Consider the following 19,859-nt stretch of genomic DNA (forward strand, 5'->3'; position numbering starts at 1 on the left):
CCGAGCGCAGCCTGAATCCCGACCTTTGGGTGCCCTTCCCCCAACCTCTCACCTCCCGGCGCTGCTGCGCGGCTCCCTCTGGCGGAGCTGCTGCGGGCAATCGGAAGTTGACTACTTCGGCCTGTCTCCGCCCAGCAGCGCGCGCTTTGAGTGCCGGGCTTCTGCCCCTGGTCCTGCGCGTTCGGGGGAGTGGCGCTCGGTTGGGCGCCTTCTGCGGTTTGAGATTCCATCCAAACTCCTACCAGCAAGGTCACTTCCTTCTTTCTGCCCAATCTGGCCATTCGTTCCCTCACTGGGCTGGCTTTTCCTTACGGTCTCTAGCCCTGTTCTTGCCCGAGCATGTTTTTTTTCAGGGCGGCATGGTAGGAGCCTCACACAGGAGCTCTGTTCCCATGAACCCACTGGTGACTCGAACCCCGCCACCATGAACGGGGTCTTGATCCCTCATACGCCCATCGCTGTGGATTTTTGGAGCCTGCGCCGGGCTGGCTCCGCCCGACTCTTCTTCTTGACCCACATGCACTCGGACCACACGGTGGGTCTGACTAGCACCTGGACCCGGCCCCTCTACTGCTCCCCAATCACGGCTTACCTCTTGCACCGTCACCTACAGGTATGGGGGGCTGGAGTCGGCCTCGGAGAATTAGTCCTGGCATCTGGGTGGGGTCTTCCGGTCTGTCAGCCTTGGAGTCATAGAGTTGTGGCCAGGAGAACTGATTTTTACAAAAGCGACAGTTTTGGGGAACCCAGAAGTGCATATATTAAACCCAGAACAAGAGTGGTTTCCAACTGGCCGGCTTGGGATGTTTCCCGGATAAAACTGGGGAGGACTTCTAGGCCTTTCAAGGAAACTGTTCCTACTTCTTCACATAAGCTAGGCCAGTGTTTTCCAAACTTGGCTCCTAAGAATTCACCTAATGTTCTGAGTAAGATTCTCCAGTGCCTCCCTCCTCCCACATATGAATCAGTAGACATAGCTGATGTAGGTTCTGGAAATCTGGCTGGAATTTTTTTCACAGGTACCCACCCAAGGGCTACCCTGGTGGCTCAGACGGTAAAGAATCCGCCTGCAATTCGGGAGACCTGGGTCCGATCCCGGGTCGGCAAAATCCCCTGGAGAAGGGTGTGGTAACACACTGCAGTATTCTTGCCTGGAGAATTCTATGGACAGAGGAATCTAGTGGGCTACAGTCCATGGGGTGGCAAAGAGTTGGCCACGACTGAGTGACTGAGCACAGCACTCCAAGGGGTTATTATGATTTGGAAAGTTGAGGAATGGTTGAGTAGACTTGCTTTCTGGACTCTTAATTTAGCCTTGTAGGAAGGATGGGGTAGAGAGAGGGAAGAGGAAGAGAGGGCTGTGATCCCTATCACAGCTTCTGAACCAGGGAGGTATCAGGGAGAGGCGTCTGTTTCCTGGGATGACCTGCTGTTTCTTCAGGTATCTAAGCAGTGGATCCGAGCCCTGGAGGTTGGTGAGAGCCATGTCCTGCCTCTAGATGAAGTTGGGCGAGAGACCATGACGGTCACCCTCTTGGATGCCAATCACTGCCCTGGCTCTGTCATGTTTCTCTTTGAAGGATACTTTGGAACCATCCTCTACACAGGTGGGCTTCCAGAGGGGTCCTTCCCACTTTCCCAGCCTAGACACCCTTTTTTTTTTTTTTGACCAAGTGCTATGGTTTTCAAGATCTTAGTTCCCCAACCTGGGATTGAACCAGTCCTGCCAGCAATGAAAGCACTGAATCTTAACCACGGGACGGCCAGAAAATTCCCAACATTACTTTTCTTGAGTAGTTTTGATTCATAGTAGAAGCCTGGAGGCTTCCTAGCTTCATGTCACATGAGCACAATGACCCTTTCTCAATTAATTTTTCATTCTTTAAGGGTACAGTTCAGTTCAGTTCAGTCGCTCAGTTGCAACCCCATGAATCACAGCACGCCAGGCCTCCCTGTCCATCACCATCTCCCAGAGTTCACTCAAACTCACGTCCATTGAGTTGGTGATGCCATCCAGCCATCTCATCCTCTGTCATCCCCTTTTCCTCCTGCCCCCAATCCCTCCCAGCATCAGAGCGTTTTCCAACGAGTCAACTCTTCGCATGAGATGGCCAGAGTACTGGAGTTTCAGCTTTAATATCATTCCTTCCAAAGAACACCCACTTTGCAAAGAGTAATGAAAATGCAGGAGCACGATGGAGACATTGCCACAAAGAAACTCTGCTACATTAGATCACTACTAGACTCTAGTTTTTTCCAAGATGCCAATAGGCAAATGCCCATCTGCTGTTGGAATTGGGAGAGGCTTGTCTTCTATGCTTTTGTCTCTGACTATGCCCCCCATATTTTTTTCCCAGGTGATTTTCGGTATACACCATCCATGCTGAAGGAGCCAGCCCTGAGACTGGGGAAGCAGATTCATACCTTATACCTAGACAATACCAATTACAACCCAGACCTAGTTCTTCCTTCCCGAGAAGAAGCTGCCCGCCAGATTGTTGAGCTCATTCGAAAGCATCCACAACATAACGTAAAAATTGGTGAGGGTTTTCCTTTTTCTCTCGCTCATGGAACTAGTGAATCTAGGTTCTTTGGGGGTTCTTACATCTTTCATGTCTTTGTGCAGATCTCTTTTTCTCCATGAAATCTACCCTGACCTTATTATTTAAAAGTACATCTCTGCTGCCACATTCCCAGCCTCAGATCCCCTAAGCCAGTTCAACTTTTTCACTTTTTCATGGCACTCAACTTCCCACAGACTTCATGTTTTCCTGTACTGTTGCTTATTGTTGATTGCCTGTCCCCACTTCTGCCACACACACGTTTATTCCTTGAGAGCAGGGTTGGAGGTGGGAAGAAGTCTTATGTGTTTGTGTCTCCCCCTGCTAGAATGGAAATTTCACAATAAACAGGCTCTTTGTTTCACTTATGGATATCTGCCAGATGCCTAGATTAATGCCTGATAGAGGAATTTGATATTTATTGATATTTATTTGATATTATTTGATATTTATTAGAAAGTGAATACAGTTTATCAGAATGTAGATACTCAAGTGAGTGTTAAGCTTGTAATTAGATACATTGAAATTGCAGCTGGAATTGCCTTTTGAGATAGTTTATGAAAATCAGTTTTTATTTTTTAAAATGTAATAGATTTAATTCCAAATACCTTTTTTAAACATTTTAATTTATTTAGCTGTGATGGGTCTCAGCTGTGGCATGTGGGATCTAGTTCCCTGACTAGGGATTGAACCCAGGCCCCCTGCATTGGAAGCATGGAGTCTTAGGCACTGGACCACCAGGGAAGCCAAATGACTTTTTTGATTGTTTCCAAAATTGTAATAAATCCACAAAAGGAAGATTTGCCACCAAGATGAATATTTTAAAAGGAGTTTTTAACACAGAATTTTCCTAGAGGAGCATAGCTGGCTAGGAGGGTACTACAGAAGGGCTTGATTAACTTTTCAGATATACAATAAGCCCGTACTATGTGTCAAATATTCTGATAGGCAGTGGGAATAGAAAAATGAATAAAATATGAGGGTTTAAAGTCTAGTAGTAAAGGGCCTAGGATAAGTTTTTTAAAAAAAGGGTGAGGGGGGATAGGGAGAGAGAAATCAGCTACATTTGTGCCCAAAGAGTGAGATTTTGAACCATGATGAGGAATAAAGTGGATATAAAGGAAATACAGGTTCTTTAAAGGAGGGCACAATCTGACTGTAGACTTGAAACACACCCTCAGAAAAGGTTTGTGAACAACTGTTTAAATAGCATCTCCTATATCTGTTATCATAAGCATTATCCAAATTCAGGCCTTCATTTCTTTCTCTCGAAGTACTATTTGGACCTTCTAACTGGTACTTCTGCTTTCAATATAGTCTTGTCCAGGCCTTCGAATAACATTGCTGCCACTTTTTTTTTTTTCCCTAAAACCCTGCTCTGATCCTGTGATTTGAATTAGCCATTTTCCTGCTTTCAGCTCCTCCATGATTCACCTTTACTTAACAGAATCAAATCCAAGCTCCCTAGCAGTACATGCAAAGCCCTCTGTTATATGGCCCTTGCTCACCTCTCTAGTGTCCTTTCTTACCCATTTCTTTCTACCTTAGAAACACCAAAATGACCTCTCTTAAAATGTTCTCTGCCATCCCCTTCCCTTGCCAGATTAACTTGGACCCATCATTTAGGACTCAGCTAAGTGTTTGTTATCAGGAAGCTTTCCCTAACTCCATCAACTGGTAGATACTTCTCTGTACCCCATAATACTGTGTGCATGTCTCTAACATGCATTTTTTCTGGATCCTCGTGTAGATGACACTCCCTGAGGGCTGAGATTGTTGTTTGTTTTCACAGTGCTAAACGCTTGGTAGGTGCGTTCCTTTGCTGAACTGAATCAATGAGTGGATTCTGTGTGAGCTTTCTCCCTACCCCATCCTCCATCTGTGCTCAGTCCCATCCCACCCTCTGTGACTCCATGGACTGTAGCCCGCCAGGCTCCTCTGTCCATGGGATTCTCCAGGCAGGAATACTGGAGTGCGTTGCCATTTCCTCCTCCAGGGGATTGTCCCAACTGCCTGCGTCTCCTAGATTGGCAGGTGGACTCTACCACTGAGCCTCCTGGGAAGCCCCATCCTCCATATACCTAGCTCACATGCACCTCCTTCCTGATATACAAACAGGGGATAGTCCCATTAACTTTGTGTATTTTTATTAAAACACTTGGTTGACTTATTAGGATTCCCCCATAGCTTCATTAAGGAGGGCATGGCAACCCACTCCAGTGTTCTTGCCTGGAGAATCCTCCACGGACAGAGGAGCCTGGTGGACCTCAGTCCTCGGGGTCGCAGAGTCTGACACGACTGAGCGACTAAGCACATAGCTTCACTGTGGCTTCTCTGGTGGCTCAGTGGTAAAGAATCCACCTGCCACTGTGGGAGACGCGGGTTCAGTCCCTGTGTGAGGAAGATCCCCTGGAGGAGGAAGTGGCTACCCACTCCAGGATTCTTGCCTGGGAAATCCCATGGACAGAGGAGCCTGGCGGGCTACAGTCCATGAGGTGTCACAAAAGAGTTGGACATGATTTAGCAACCGAACAACTACAGTAACATAGCTTCATTGTCTTCCTTTGTTAGTTTCCCCAATCTCTTTAACATTATTCAGGACTCTATAGCCTGGGAAAAGAGTCACTGCTGGAGCGGCTGGCCCTGGAGTTTCAGACCTGGGTGGTACTGAGTCCTCGGCGCCTGGAATTGGTACAGCTGCTGGGCCTGGCGGATGTGTTCACAGTGGAGGAGAAGGCTGGCCGCATCCATGCTGTGGACCACATGGAGATCTGCCATTCCGCCATGCTGCGTTGGAACCAGACCCACCCTACAATTGCCATCCTCCCCACCAGCCGGAAGATCTACCGCTCCCACCCGGATATCCACGTCATCCCTTACTCTGACCATTCCTCCTACTCAGAGCTCCGTGTCTTTGTTGCAGCACTAAAACCTTGCCAGGTGGTGCCCATTGTCCGGCGACAACCCTGTAGGGACTACTTCCAGGACAGCTTGAGCCCCAGGCTCTCTGTGCCCCTGATTCCAGACTCTGTACAGCAATACATGAGTTCCTCCTCCAGAAATCCAAGTTTTCTCTGGCTGTTTTTAGAAAGGAAGCTCAAGAGACTGAGAACCCAGGGTGTCGTGTTTGAATCCCTTGAGGAAGATGCTGATCACTCTCAAGCTGACAGGGACTCAAAGAAGACCAAGAATGAGAACCTGGCTGGGGAGCTTGAGAAGCAGCCCTCCCGCCATCCTCTGCAAATCAAGAAGCAGTCGTTCCCAGATGTCTGCAGCCGAGAAGGGGAGGGGGCAGTCCCTTCCTCTGAGTCCCAGAAGATGATGACTATAGTAACTACCCCTTCGGGTTTTCCGGTACACTTAAGGTCTACAAATGAGAAATTTCCTTCTCTGGAAACTGGGGAGGAAATTGGTGTAGGGCCCTACTTGGTACCCATGGGAGACAGTGTGGCCTTGGGAGGCACAGAGAACCAGAGAGCCTGGATGGGCCAGGATTCTCCCCTGTCTCCCAGCAGTGAGGCTGCCCATCTTCTGGCTTCTGAGTTCAGGGGCCTGGCACTCAAATACCTTCTGACTCCAGTGAACTTTATCCAGACAGGATTTTCTTCCAGGGTCTTCGACCAGCAGGTGGAAAAATACCACAAACTCTTGAGTACAGACGGGAGAGTACAGAATGACAACCTTGCTTGATCTGACTGCACTTTTTTAAAAATGCATCAAGAGTTGTTTATTTTCAAAGTTAGCACTCTGTATTTCCACCACTAACAAATGGCAGTGCCACAGCCCTACTGTACTTTTGAAGATAGTGGTAGATGGCTTATTTGGGGCCTTTTCTGTGTTACAGGCCCACCCTGTAACAACACTTCTCAAGGTGTGTTCATTGGACTCCTGGTGCTTATGGAATCCTTGGTTCTCTAATTGACTGGTGTTTAAGAAACACTTTCCATTATAATACCTTTACAGTATTTGTGAGCACTTAAATGTTCTGAGAAGTCCTATAGGAACTTTTAAACTTTGTTTAACCCAGTATTTCTGTAACCTTTTTGAACATGTAGTCCCCTTTTGTGACTGCAGAGAGAGATGAAGGGTCTTTTCAGAAAGGACCAGTTTATTCCCCCTGTTTTGCATGTCATGTGTCATTCCCCATGTCCCCTTCTGTCTCTTCCTAGATAAAAGCCCCTAGGTAGTTCTGTTCTTTAATTCAGGAACTGTGGTGCAGGAAGATAGAGTGGTGACCCAGGCAGCTTGCTCCAGTCCTGAATGTCACTGACCCCATCTAAGTCACTTCCTGTCTCTGCCTCAGGGAGGGAACAGGAAGTGATGAATGTCCTTAGAAAAGTGGAGAAAAATTCCACCTCTCCTCCATGAAAGTTTGCAGTTAGTGTCCCTGGGGACCTACCTGGAAGAGAGCCAGCTGGGGGGACTGGACGCCCCTCACCAAGGCAGTACCTGGAACTCAGCCAACAGTTAGGCTGAGGGTTAGAATGGGCCTCCCAGCCACCTGGAGGCCCCAACTGTGTGGCAAAATAAGGTTACAGAAGATCAAATATGCTGCCAGGTAGTCCCGATTGGTCACATAACTGGCATATTTGCTGTCCCCCCTTCTACTCTATCTCCCCTCGTCCTCAGGTTGATAGCCAGAGGACACAGCCTGTTGGTTTTAGTATCCAGGGCAGAGACCAAGAAGCCAGCTGGTGGAAGGGGTGGGGGTGTGACGTTCTGCCCTGTCCTTCTGCTCACAGCCTGACAAAATGCCAAACCAATAAGCACGACAGCCGATAGCATGGTTTCAGAGGGCACAGGCGTGTGGAGCTGGACACATGGATAAAAACTTGTTTCACAGTGGAGCTCAAACCTTCCCAGTGAAGAGGCCTGTGTTTCTTTTCCAGAGGGGAGGAAATTGTCTACTTCTGGAGGAAGATATGAAGAGTTTAGAAAGCAAAATAAGGCCTTTCTGTAGGGCAAGCTGTACACAGTTCTGTTTTGTCAGTGACCTTCACTGCAACCCTCCTGTGGGCCTACTAGGAACCATACTGGTGAGGCATGTGGGGCAGCAGGGGACGTGGGCACTGTCCTGGGCATGAGTCCAAGGCCTGGGCAAATAGGGATCCCAGGCTTCCGTAACAGAGCCTCAGTTTCTCATCTGTAAACTAGGCATTGAGATGCTTGTGTGTGTGCTCAGTCGTGTCTGACTCTTTGCAGCGCCATAGACTGCAGCACCTGTCCATGGGATTTCCCAGACAAGAATACTGGAGTGGGTTGCCATTTCCTTCCCCACCGAGGGGTTGAAGCCACATCTCCCGTGTCTCCTGCATTGACAGGCGGGTTCTTGACCACTAGGGCTACCTGACCTCTCCTGACTGCTATGGACCTTAGATAGTTGGTCAGATTCCTAGCTCAGTGCCTTCCACATGCTGGGTATTTCAAATATTGGTACTCTTAGCCTCTGGTTCTTAAAATTATTCTCTGATAAAATAAACTTTGGAGGTCATAAACTATAAAGAAGGAAAAAACTCAAACTTCTTCCATGTGGATCAATTGTCTTCTAGTCTTTTTCTGTGTGTGCAAATATATTAAATGTACAAATTTTTTCCAAATTGGGGTAATATTGTATGCAGTTTTATATCCTGCATTTCACTTTATTAATATCTTAAGCCCTTTCTCATACAAAATGTCATTTTAATAGTTTTATAATACCCTATTGTGGGTATAGCTTAATTAAACTATTTGTTTTATTTATCATTTTGTGTGCTCTTTCTTTCACAGTTATACATATTGCAATGAATATCCTTATGCCTGTGTCATGGCACATGACATATTGTGCCATGACAATGGCACATGCCTATTTGTGTTTATTTTCTTGGACTTAATTGCTGGAAGTGGGATAACAGTTTTAAGGTTTTGTAATTTAGTTTTAAGTGTAGTTGATTTCCGATGTTGTGTTAACTTCTGCTGTACAGCAAAGTGATTCAGTTATACATATATATATACGTATACATACATATCGGAGAAGGCAATGGCACCCCACTCCAGTACTCTTGCCTGGAAAATCCCATGGACGGAGGAGCCTGGTAGGCTGCAGTCCATGGGGTCACTAAGAGTCAGACTGAGCGACTTCACTTTCTCTTTTCACCTTCATGCATTGGAGAAGGAAACGGCAACCCACTCCAGTGTTCTTGCCTGGAGAATCCCAGGGATGGGGGAGCCTGGTGGGCTGCCGTCTGTGGGGTCGCACAGAGCCAGACGCGACTGAAGCGACTTAGCAGCAGCAGCAGCATATATACGTATATACATATAATGGAAAAGAATATGAAAAGATATGTATATGTATCCATTCTTTTCCATATTCTTTTCCATTATGGTTTATTACAGGATATTGAGTGTAGTTCCCAGTGCTGTGCAGTAGGACCTTGTTGTTTATCCATTCTCTAGGTAGTAGTTTGCATCTGCTAATCCCAACAGTTTTAAGCTCTTGATGCAGATGGTGCCTAGTTGCCCCCTAGGAGGTTTCCTTGCTACCTTTTCTGCAGAAGAGGATAGCAGTAAAATACTATGAGAGGGCTTCCCTGGTGGCTCAGTGGTAAAGAATCCACCTGCCAATGCAGGAGATAAGGGTTTGATCCCTGCTCCAGGAAGATCCCACACTCCACAGAGCAACCAAGCAACTATAGAGCCTGTGCTGTAGAGACCAGGAGCCCCAACAACTGAGCCCATGAGCTGCAACTGTTGAAGCCTGTGGACCCTAGAGCCCGTGCTCCACAGCAAGAGAAGCCACTGCAATAAGAAGCCTGCACACAACTAGAGAGTAGCCCCGACTCTGCAACTAGAGAAAAGCCCACAGGCAGCAATGAAGACCCAGCACAGCCAAAAATACATAAAATTTTAAAATACCACGAAGACTCATTAAGTTCAAATGATGTTATTAGGATGGTAGATGTCAACACATGGAATCACCTTGCATACTTAATAAATATTTACTAAGCTATGTGGGCAAGGTTTAGACTTCGTCTGGGAGCCTCTGCTGTCTCACTTCTGTGCTATGCAAAGGTGGCTGGGAGAGATAAGGCAGTCTTCAGTACAAGGGCCCCCAGATGGGAGTTATCTTCTAGCACGAGGATACTTGCCCACTCTTGGCATGTGCTGTGTCACACGTATTCCTTGAAGCGGGATTTACATGAATTCAGATGGTGGGCGGAGGGTGAGAAGCAAAGGGCTTTGAGAAATGTAGTTGTCGGTGGCATGTCTGTATTAACAATGGTAAGATTCCATACTATTCTAAATCAAATTTTCTGGCTTATAGTAGAGATTGGCAGTTGTATTATTTGATTTCTTAACACTCTCATACAAAAATGCTCCAATGCATGTATCTTTAAGAAGCCAATTTATTTTTAGAATCTAAGGATGACCCCATTGATCTGTGAAGATCTTGCAATTAAGCTTCAAGTTACTGGGAGACAGAAAGTTCCCTAGAGATCAATTAGTTATTTGCTTCATGATCTGTGAGAAAACTTGTACTTTTCCACAAGGAGACTGACAGTGATTTAAGTCCCTTTAGAGAAGAAAATCTGCCTGACTGGCCTTGGGCAACCCTCTCATACACGTGACCAGACTGCCCTTCGTGGTAGGAAACAGAAGATAAGTGAGTCTGCTTGTTCAAGAAACGGGATTCAGATCTGGGCTCTCTTATCTCAAGTCCACTAAGGGGACAGTTCCCTCTGCATTCTTGGAGTGGTTCATAAATAGGAGAAATTCCATCTGGAGGTCCATGTTCACATTTTTAAAAATTGTTTTATTGAAGTATAGTTGGTTTATAATGTATTAATTTTTACTGTACAGCAAAGTGATTCAGTTATACATACATACATACATACATACATTCTTTTTCATATTATTTTCCATTGTGGTTTATCAAGGATCTTGAATATAGTTCCCTGTATGTGCGTGAATTTTCAATGCAATCGCTGGTGACTAGCCCTTGGCCTGTTACTTGCTTCCCACCTCTCACCCTCCCTGAGCACCACCACCACAAGCTGTTTTGTCTTGAGTTCTTGGCACTTTTCCCTTTCTCTTCTGTGGGATATGCCATCTACATCACTAGAAAATGATTCTGCTTGCCCTTATAGAATATTTGTGTCTACAACTGCCCATGGGGGATTCTCATCCTCAGAATGTTGTCTTTTTTTTTTTTTTTTTTCAGATGATTGATTTATTTTTGGCTGTGCTAGGTCTTCGTTGCTGGGCTTTCTTGGAGTGGGCTTTCTCTGGTTGTACTGAACAGGGGCTAATCTTTGTTGTGGTGCATGGGCTCCTCATTGCAGTGGCTTCTGTTGAGTACAGGCTCTGGGGCATGTGGGCTTCAGTAGTTGTGGTGCATAGGCTTAGCTGCCCAGAGGCATGTGGTATCTTCCCAGACCAGGGATCAACCCGTGTTCCCTGCATTGGCAGGCAGATTCTCAACCACTAGACCACCAGTGAAGCCCCAAGCTTGTCTTTATTTTGGTCACAGTGCTTTTATTTAGATATACCCTTCCACCTTGACTATCTCAATCCTAGAGAACCTTCTCTTTGAACACCTCCTCGACCCACCAGACCACAGAAAGCTCCCAGAATCTTGGGCTTGGTTCTTTTCCTAAACAGAAAGCTTACTGAATCACCTTTCAATCACACAAAACTTCTGGCTCACCTTGGGTTAGTTTTTCCCTTGCAATATTTACATAATCAAAACACTATTGGGACTATCCTGGTGGTCCAGGGAGTAGGAATCCACCTGCCAATGCCAGGGACACAGGTTCAAGTCCTAGTCTGGGAAGATTCCACATGACGTGGCGGGGACTAAGTCCCTGCACCACAGCTACTGAGACCGCCTGCTGCAACTACCAAAGCCTGCATGCCTGGAGCCTGTGCCCCGCAACAAGAGAAGCCGCCACAGTGGGAAGCCCAAGCACCGCACCTAGAGAGTAGCCCTCGCACAGCAGTGGAGACCCAGCCCAGTGAGAGATTTTAAAACACAAGCCAACCATTGCATTAGGGCTATCTAACCAGTCCTGACTCCTCTCATCAATTCTCATAACTTTGGGGAGTGGAGGATGAAGTTCATCCCCAGTGCTACAGGCCCATCCTTAATGTGCTCTCTGAAAGGTGTGCTTTTGAGAAGCAAAGAAGATTGGGTCAAGCCCACTCCGCCTACTAACCAGACTCTGTAGAAACAAAGCATGAGAGAAAAACCAGACTCCTGGTGCTTAGGGAGTCCAGAATATAAAGTATAGAGAAAACCTGCTAAAAGATCTGAGCATCCAGTTCCTAAACTGGAGCCAGGGGTTTCCCTGCCAACCAGCAATGCTAACACCATTTGAGTGTCCTACAATTCAATTCAGGTCTGAGACTGTCCACTTGGAGATAGCATCAGATCTTACAGATTAAGGCTTCAGTCTCACAAGACTGTCCCCTCACCACCTGAGATGCCCATTGCAAGTCCAGGTCATCATCTGTGTTTCTGAGTGACCACAATAGATTGGAGGTTTCAGTGATCCCCTCTTTGGATTTGACTGGTTTGCTAAAGCAATGCACAGAACTCAGAGAAATACCTTGCTCACTAGATCAGTTTATTATAAAAAGATATAAGTCAGGAACAGCCAGGTGGAAGCAACGCACAGGGCAAGGTATGTGGAGAGGGGTGAGAGCTTCCACGCTTTCTGAGGGCCACTCCCCCGACACCTCCACCTGCTCTGTCCTCCTTCCGAATGCCGTCTCCACCCTGGATGATATCAGCGTTCCGGTGTCTGAGTCTCTGACCTCGTCATTTCCAAAGACCTCATTTCCCTCTACCTTACCACCCCGTCATTAATAGAAGTTATACTACATTTGAAATCTCAAATGTAAACCCTCTTTTCTCCAGCTGACTTGCTCAAGTATCTTCATTGCCAATGTTTCACTGTTCATGAGCCCTCTCTGAGCTTCACTTCCTTCCTTCACTGAACTGTATCCTACAATCCATCTTTATAATATCACTCCCTTTCTCTCACTCAACCTTGCCTTGAAAAACTCCAGTTCTGGATAAACCATAATATTCATTTACTCTTTGCCTGCACTGGAGCAGCTAGATGTTCCTGGAGAAATCATTCCATCAGACCGTCTGGTTTCATTTTAAAATCATGATTTCAAACATCAGAATGGCCTTCCATACTGCTAAGCAATCCTATTACATGTCCCTAGTAAGCTTAGTTTCATATTCTCCCTTTCTCATTGCTTTCCCCTCCCACCCGCGTCTTAGTAAATACTGTTGACTCTACCCTGAAACATATCCTGAATCTTCCTTTCACCGTCTTAACCTCTACTACACTTGTCCAAGCAACCTTTGTCTCTTGTGCAAGTTCTTCAATAGCCTCCTAAATGTTCTCTCTGCCTCCAACACTGTCCCCCTTTTCTCCAAATAGAGTCCCCATGATAGCCATGGTATAAGTCATAGCATGTTATTTCTCTGCTCAAATCCTCCAACGGCTTTCCAGCTCACTCAGAATAAAAACCTAAGTTCTCCTGGTGGTCTGCATGGCCTCTGTGATTTCCAGATTGCCTCACCTACTCCTCCTCTCCACCCTTCACTTACTCTGCTCCAGGCATGCTGGCCTCCTTGCAGCTACTCCAATCTACCCTGTAAACAGTCACCTCACTTCTTCCCTCTCCCCACCATCTTTTCCACCCACATGGCTCCCTCGCCTACTTCAAGGTTTTGCTTAATGAGGCTATTCTTGACCATCTTATTTAAAATTGCAGCTGCCTTGCCCACTACTCCCTCTTTCCCTGCCTTGCATTTTCTCCACAGAGCACCTTCCACATGATATCATTTATCTACTGAGGTTAGTGTGTGCCTCATGGACTAGAATGTAAACTATAGGATTCTTTTTTTTCTTTTTGATTGTTTTGTTCACTGTTTTATTCCTGCTGTCTAGAACACATACCAGGTTCTTAACGATAAACATTGGGTGAATGAATAAATGAATTAACCCGGAGGAATGGATGGATGGCACATCCTTTAGGGAACCCTCCTTCAATAAACACTATTTCTCTCCAAGAGGGAATAAAGCAGAGTTCAAAGACCCCAAGGAGCTGACCTGACCAATACTGAATGCTTAAGTTTGGCAGATACAGTATAAATATTATCTCTATAACTTGCAACTATCCCAGTGAGAAAACTAGTATCCATAAATCTCTTCATTCATTTGTTCATTAAACAAATATTTAATGAATGCCTATGTGCCAGGCATCTTTTCTAGACATTGGGGATACGAAATAGTGACCAAGATAGAAAAAGTCCTACCCACATGGAACCTCAACATTCTAAAGGAGAGAGGCAGTATACATAAATAAATATCAAATCGTGATATGCGTTAAGAAGAAAATAAGACTGGAACTTCCCTGGTGGTCCAGTGGCTAAGACTCCATGCTCCCAATGCAGGGGGCCTGGATTTGATTCCTGGTCAGGGAACTAGATCTTAGTGTCGCCAACTAAAAGTTTGCATGCTACAACTAAAGATCCCACATGCCACAACTAAGACTGGTGCAGCCAAATAAATTAATAAATAAATAATAAAAAAGATTAAAAAATTTTTAAAAGAAGAGGAAGAAGAAAATATTAATACTGGTTTAATAGGGGTGGGGAGCAGTTCAGATAAAGGTCAAGGAAGTATCCCGGCGGGAATGACACTTCAAGACCTGAGAGATGAAAAGGAGCCGGCCAGGTGAAGATCTGGGGGCAGCATCAGCACCAAAACCACGTGATGGCCATAAGCTCTATGCCCAAGGAACATCAGCAAGAGCTGTGCAGGTGGAAGAGAAGAAGAGACGGGATCAGAGGCAGAGGTAGGAGTCGGATCAGATGTGACCTACAGAGCAAGAAGATTGGGTTTTAGTCTAAGTGCTATGGAAGGTGCTTTAGTGTACTGGGGTGGTACGACCTGATACATATTTTTGAAAGCAAAAGATGGAGAATAGGGCAAGAATGAAGCAAGAATACCAGTCAGGAAGCTCCTCTAGCAGTGAGAGATACTGGTGTTTTTGCATTGCGTTTGGATACAAATCAGAGTTACTTCTTTAGCACAAGCAGCTGAAGGGAGAAAGACATCCCTTTTCTTCTATCAGAGCTTTCACAAGGGAAAAGTATATCTATATACCCAAAGATATTACATAGATAAACATATTTGGAGGAAATGAAGAAAGGAAGAAGAAAAAAAAATTATTTATCTACAAGTAAATAATTGAAATATTTTATGAATCAACATTATTTCCTATAATAGACATGTTTTAGAACTAGGTACTTAAGAGGAAAACACATGTTTTACTTGCTTTGGAGTCAACACAAGCCTTGGGGTTAGAGGTTACACTTCCTGAGAGACTCGGACTTTTCAGTAAACAAAAATGAATTTATCAGAGAAAGCTTATTTTTTAATTATTTAAATTATTATGAAATGTTATAGCAAATAACATTAGTCCTGACCTTTGAATAGCTGCATCTTCTAGGGGAGATCTAGGATAAGACACAGTAGAAGACACAGCATTACCGTATTTAGTTTGATTCAATCCTTTCTGTTTAATCCACCAAGTAGTGAGACTTTATGTCCTTACAGAAAAGCACCTGAATGAGCAAGGCAATTTTGGTTCACGAAAGAGCAGTCTCTTTCTGCAAGGCTCTTAGTCAGGACATACATAATTAAAACCTGCACTTTTAAATCAAGAGAGGACTGACAAATCCATATTTGTTATTATTCGATATTCTACTTCCAGAGACTTTTTATTTTGTAGACAGTTATCAGCAGAGATGAATGGCAGTGGATTTCAGGATATTGTTTGAAAGTAACATTGAAGAAATTTTCCAATGGACAGAAAGAGGGAGGTACAGAAAAGGTATTATTACCATCTCCATTTTAAGGATGAGATAAGTGAGGCTCATGAACAGACCCACTATCATACCCTCATAACTAGAAGAGTTAGGATTCCTAGTGACTTTAAGCTCCAAAGCCCATGCTTTTTGTTTATACTGGACATTCTGGGAGCACTGAGGTTGATCAGGCAGAAACCCTATTTCACATCAGAAAATTTACCCTCTATGGTTTGTTTTGATAGGGCAGCTCCCCCACCCCCACCAGAGAGAACCACTTGCTAATCACTTGCTGACAACTTACAGATTTCATACAAATGAGTTTCCAAAAGCAATAATAGAAAAAAAATCAGTTAAATGCATGGCCAAAGGTGAAGACTGCTATTTTGAAATTTCTTAAACTCTATTCTATAGTTTACTGAATTCTGATGCTTTGAGTACCATGAATAAACACTCAGTAATTTACTCAGCAAAATAGCTATTATTACTGACCACATATCAGGAATTGTGTTTGGCAAGAGATATTTCATTAAGGTCTTTTTGATTTCAGAGTTTGTAGGAACTGCAAAATGACACAGCATAAATAAGAATCAGTTATTAAAATTTGAGGTCCTGTCCTGATTCATTGCCCTCTCCCTTGTGAGTCTTTGTGTGCATTCTTCCAGCATTTGTTTTGGCTTTTGCTTAGAACTGATGATAGGGAATGACGTATGGAAGGAAGGTGATAAAAGCTCATGCGTGTAACAGTTGGTCAAAGAAAAGGTGAAAAGCTAGGAAATGATGGAGGCATGATAACGAGGAATGATGCTGATCCAGGTAAAGGGAGAGAAAAGCATTATCCCTTGGTTTTGCTGAATAAAGATCTAGTATATGAAGAAAGTGAGACAGGACGATGGTTATGTATGGATAAGGGAGGAAACAGAAATGAAACCTCAAACCCTCCTTCCTTCATAATTGTTGTATAAGTGGTTAAGGCATTTGCTCTTCTCTCAGAAGAGTCTCTGGGTTGACCCTTGAAAATCAGAAAAATTAGGGGTGAAGTCTTTTACCCATTATTTCTAAATCCTGCAAACTTCCATCCTCCTTTTTAAAAAAAAAAAATTGAGGTGAAATTTGCATAACAAACAACCATTTTTAAGTGTACAATTCAGTGGCATTTAATGCATTCACAATGTTGTGCAACACCACCTCTCTCTTGAGTCACTTTCCTGTTCTCGGTTGCAGTACACAGGCTTCTCATTGTGGTGGCTTCTCTGGGTGGGGAGCACAGGCTCTAGGCACACAGGCTTCAGTATTGTGGTGCACAGGCTTTAGTTGCCTGCAGGATCTTTCCGAACCAGGGATCGAACCAGTTTCCCCTTCATCGGCAGGTGAATTCCTATCTGCTGTGCCACCAGGGAAGCCCTTGACTCTTTCTCTTTAACCCCATAGGCATAGTCTTCACCCAAGCTCATGTTCGGCCAAAGCTATCACTTCTGCTGGAACCCAATCCTCAAAATGTCCTATTGTGATCCAAAAAGAAAACAGGATGTAGACCTGAGAGCAAGCAAGTCAGATTCCTGCCTGCAATCACACTGTGCAGCCCAGTAACCAACCTAGCTTTAACGGGGAGATGCTGGGGAAGGAGAGTAATGTGGATGCAGTGAGGTAACATAGCCTTCTCCCAATATATAGAGGGGACCTTCCTAACGATATGGAGAGTCCTTGCTCACCTGATTATCCTGGGCAGCTTCCAAATGTGCATGGGTGATTCAGTTTTCAATTTTGTATATCATGCTCTTCTCTGCCCTGGTTTTAGCTTCTAATCCCGCGGCTGTCTGACAGCCTAGTGCAGACGATAACCACTCCTTCCCAAGAGTGTACCTGTCATACTTCAGCTAATATCCCTTATATATGATAACATAATGGCATATTTATTCCTCTGTTCACATTTTACATGAAAAATGTACTTAAGATAGTTACTAAGAACAAAGACTGATGCCCCCATTTGAGCAAAAGACAGCCATGGTAGCTCCAGACCTTGGGTATTTATCCTTTTGTCTTAGCCAAAAGACAGAGAAAGGAGCAAAAGAAAATTTTCTCTTTATGCAAAAATAAAAAATTCCCTAAGAGCCTTCCAGAAGACTTTTCATATTTCATTAACCAGAACTATGTCCTGTACCCACTCCTAGACCAATCATTGGCAAGGAGAAATGGTATCACCAGGATTAATTTAGACAAATTGTGATTTATCCTGATTTGGGGAGTGGGAAAGGGCTTCTCGGTGGCTCAGATGATAAAGAATCTGCCTGAAATGCAGGAGACCCGAGTTCAGTTCCTCAGTTGGGAAGATCCCCTGGGGAAAGGAATGGCTGCCTACCCCAGTATTCTTGCCTGGAGAATTCCAAGAACAGAGGAGCCTGGCAGGCTACAGTCTATGGGGTCGCAAAGAGTCGGACATGACTGAGTGGCTAACACTTTCATTTTTTCACTTAACGGAGAGGAACTTAGCTTCCTTGAAATCAAAGGATCTTCCTTCTATCTGAATGAAACTGGGATTCTGTTAATAGGGAAGAACGGATCTAGGGAATGGCGTTTGGATAAGTGTGACAGTGTTAGTCTCTTAGTTATGTCCAACTCTGTGTGACCCCGCCAGTCTCTGTCCATGGAATTCTCCAGGCAAGAGTACTAGAGTCGATAACTGTTCCCTTAACAGTTAGATTAAGGGAATAGATACTAAATCATATCTATTTTCCTCTTGGGCACACAGCTAGATTGCATCGTCTCCTAATCTCTCGGCAGTTAGCAGCATCCACGTTCCTGAGTTCTCACCAATGTAAAGTGTACAGAGTAGATGAATGTATTTGCTACCTCCAGTTCTGGCCTATAAATGAAAACTCCCCACACAAATCACCCTTATTTTCTCTTTCCGTTTTTTTTCCTGGCCAGATGCAAAATACTCAGTGGAGAAATTCAAGGCTCCAAGGAATGGTGAAGCTGCAAGAATTTATATGGGAGGCACCTGAATCCTTGAATGATTTCACAGAGCAGAGCAACTCTCTCATTCCTGGTACTTTGCTCTGGCCACCAAAAACAGACTAATGACATGAGCAAGCAATGCAGCTTAATTGTGTTAAGCCACAGAGTTATGGATTTTATTTGCTACAGCAGTTGTGAACCCGAACTCTTCATGGAATAGGCAATAAGCAATGTCTGCCATATTCTTCTACCAAAGCTTTCTTTGCTAAAGACAACCTAAAGGAGTCTTGGAAAGAAAAATCTTGGGGATACCAGAGTCTTGCAACCCTGGGGGAAGCGATGAGTGAGCAAACTGTCCACTCAGGGTTGGCAGTCATACCCAAGGCCACAGGCATCCTTTAAGAAAGCATTACATCCCTAGTGCCCAGACTTTGTTGTCTAATACAATTCCCCACAAAAAGAACCAGGACTCCTCAGAGAAATGGCTTATCTTAGGGTTAAGGAAGAGAAAGTACAAGAGGAATCTAGAATATCTTGTTATAGAGTATGCTGGAAATTTTCAGTATTCAAATAATTAAGAACAGTAAGGTCACTGAAGAACACAGTAATCCACAAGTCTATATCATTAATAAATAGATAACTAAATAAATTGAGAGAAGGGAGGATTGGTACAGGCAGGAATCACCAATTGATGCTAAATCTAAAGGAACATGTCTAATGAGGAGCAGGATATTCTAGTGGTCTCAGGTGTCTTCCCACAGATTACTTATAACAAGAAAAAAATAGTAAATATGTTGTGGAGAAATCAGATAGCTCAACAAGGTGATCAAAATTATTATCACTCTATCAGTTCAGTCACTCAGTCGTGTCCAGCTCTTTGCGACCCCATGAATCGCAGCATGCTAGGCCTCCCTGTCCATCACCAACTCCTGGAGTTACCCAAACTCATGTGCACCGAGTTGGTGATGCCATCCAGCCATCTCATCCTTTGTCGTCTCCTTCTCCTCCTGACCCCAACCCCTCCCAGCATCAGGGTCTTTTCCAATAAGTCAACTCTTCGCATGAGGTGGCCAAAGTATTGGAGTTTCAGCCTCTATCATTATATGTAGAATCTAAAAAATAATACAAATAAATCTATAAACAGAACAGAAACAGATTTACAGATGTAGAAAATAAATTTATGTTTACCAAAGAGGGGAAAAGGAGGAGGGATAAATTAGGAGTATGGGATTAACAGATATAAACTTCACGCATTGTGCTCAATTGTGTCTGACTCTTTGTGATCCCATGGACTGTAGCCTGCCAGGCTCCTCTGTCCATGGGATTTTCCAGGCAAGAATAGTGAGGTGGGCTGCCATTTCCTTCTCCAGGGGGTCTTCCCGACCCAGGGATTGAACCCCAGTCTCCTGCATCTCCTGCATTGGCAGATGGTTTCTTTACCACTGTGCCACTTGGGAACTCACAACAGA

General features: G+C 44.6%; 1 protein-coding gene across 1 annotated transcript; it reads left to right on the forward strand.

Annotated features, from left to right (window-relative positions):
- Positions 24-8,296, forward strand: DCLRE1B (DNA cross-link repair 1B). Its single transcript, XM_005677854.3, has 4 exons — positions 24-613; positions 1,442-1,607; positions 2,358-2,540; positions 5,161-8,296. Exons 1-4 carry the CDS (start codon positions 425-427, stop codon positions 6,249-6,251), a joined length of 1,629 nt encoding a protein of 542 aa, XP_005677911.1. The 5' UTR covers positions 24-424; the 3' UTR covers positions 6,252-8,296.

This window comes from Capra hircus, chromosome 3 (assembly GCF_001704415.2).
Source record: "Capra hircus breed San Clemente chromosome 3, ASM170441v1, whole genome shotgun sequence".
In the NCBI taxonomy this organism is placed as follows: domain Eukaryota; kingdom Metazoa; phylum Chordata; class Mammalia; order Artiodactyla; family Bovidae; genus Capra; species Capra hircus.

Excerpts from the sequence above, each read along its gene's own strand:
- DCLRE1B (XM_005677854.3), top strand. The coding sequence starts at position 425 with ATGAACGGGGTCTTGATCCCTCATACGCCCATCGCTGTGGATTTTTGG. Across the intron at positions 1,608-2,357 it reads TGGAACCATCCTCTACACAG|GTGATTTTCGGTATACACCA; the intron begins GTGGGCTTCCAG and ends TTTTTTTCCCAG. Across the intron at positions 2,541-5,160 it reads ACAACATAACGTAAAAATTG|GACTCTATAGCCTGGGAAAA; the intron begins GTGAGGGTTTTC and ends AACATTATTCAG.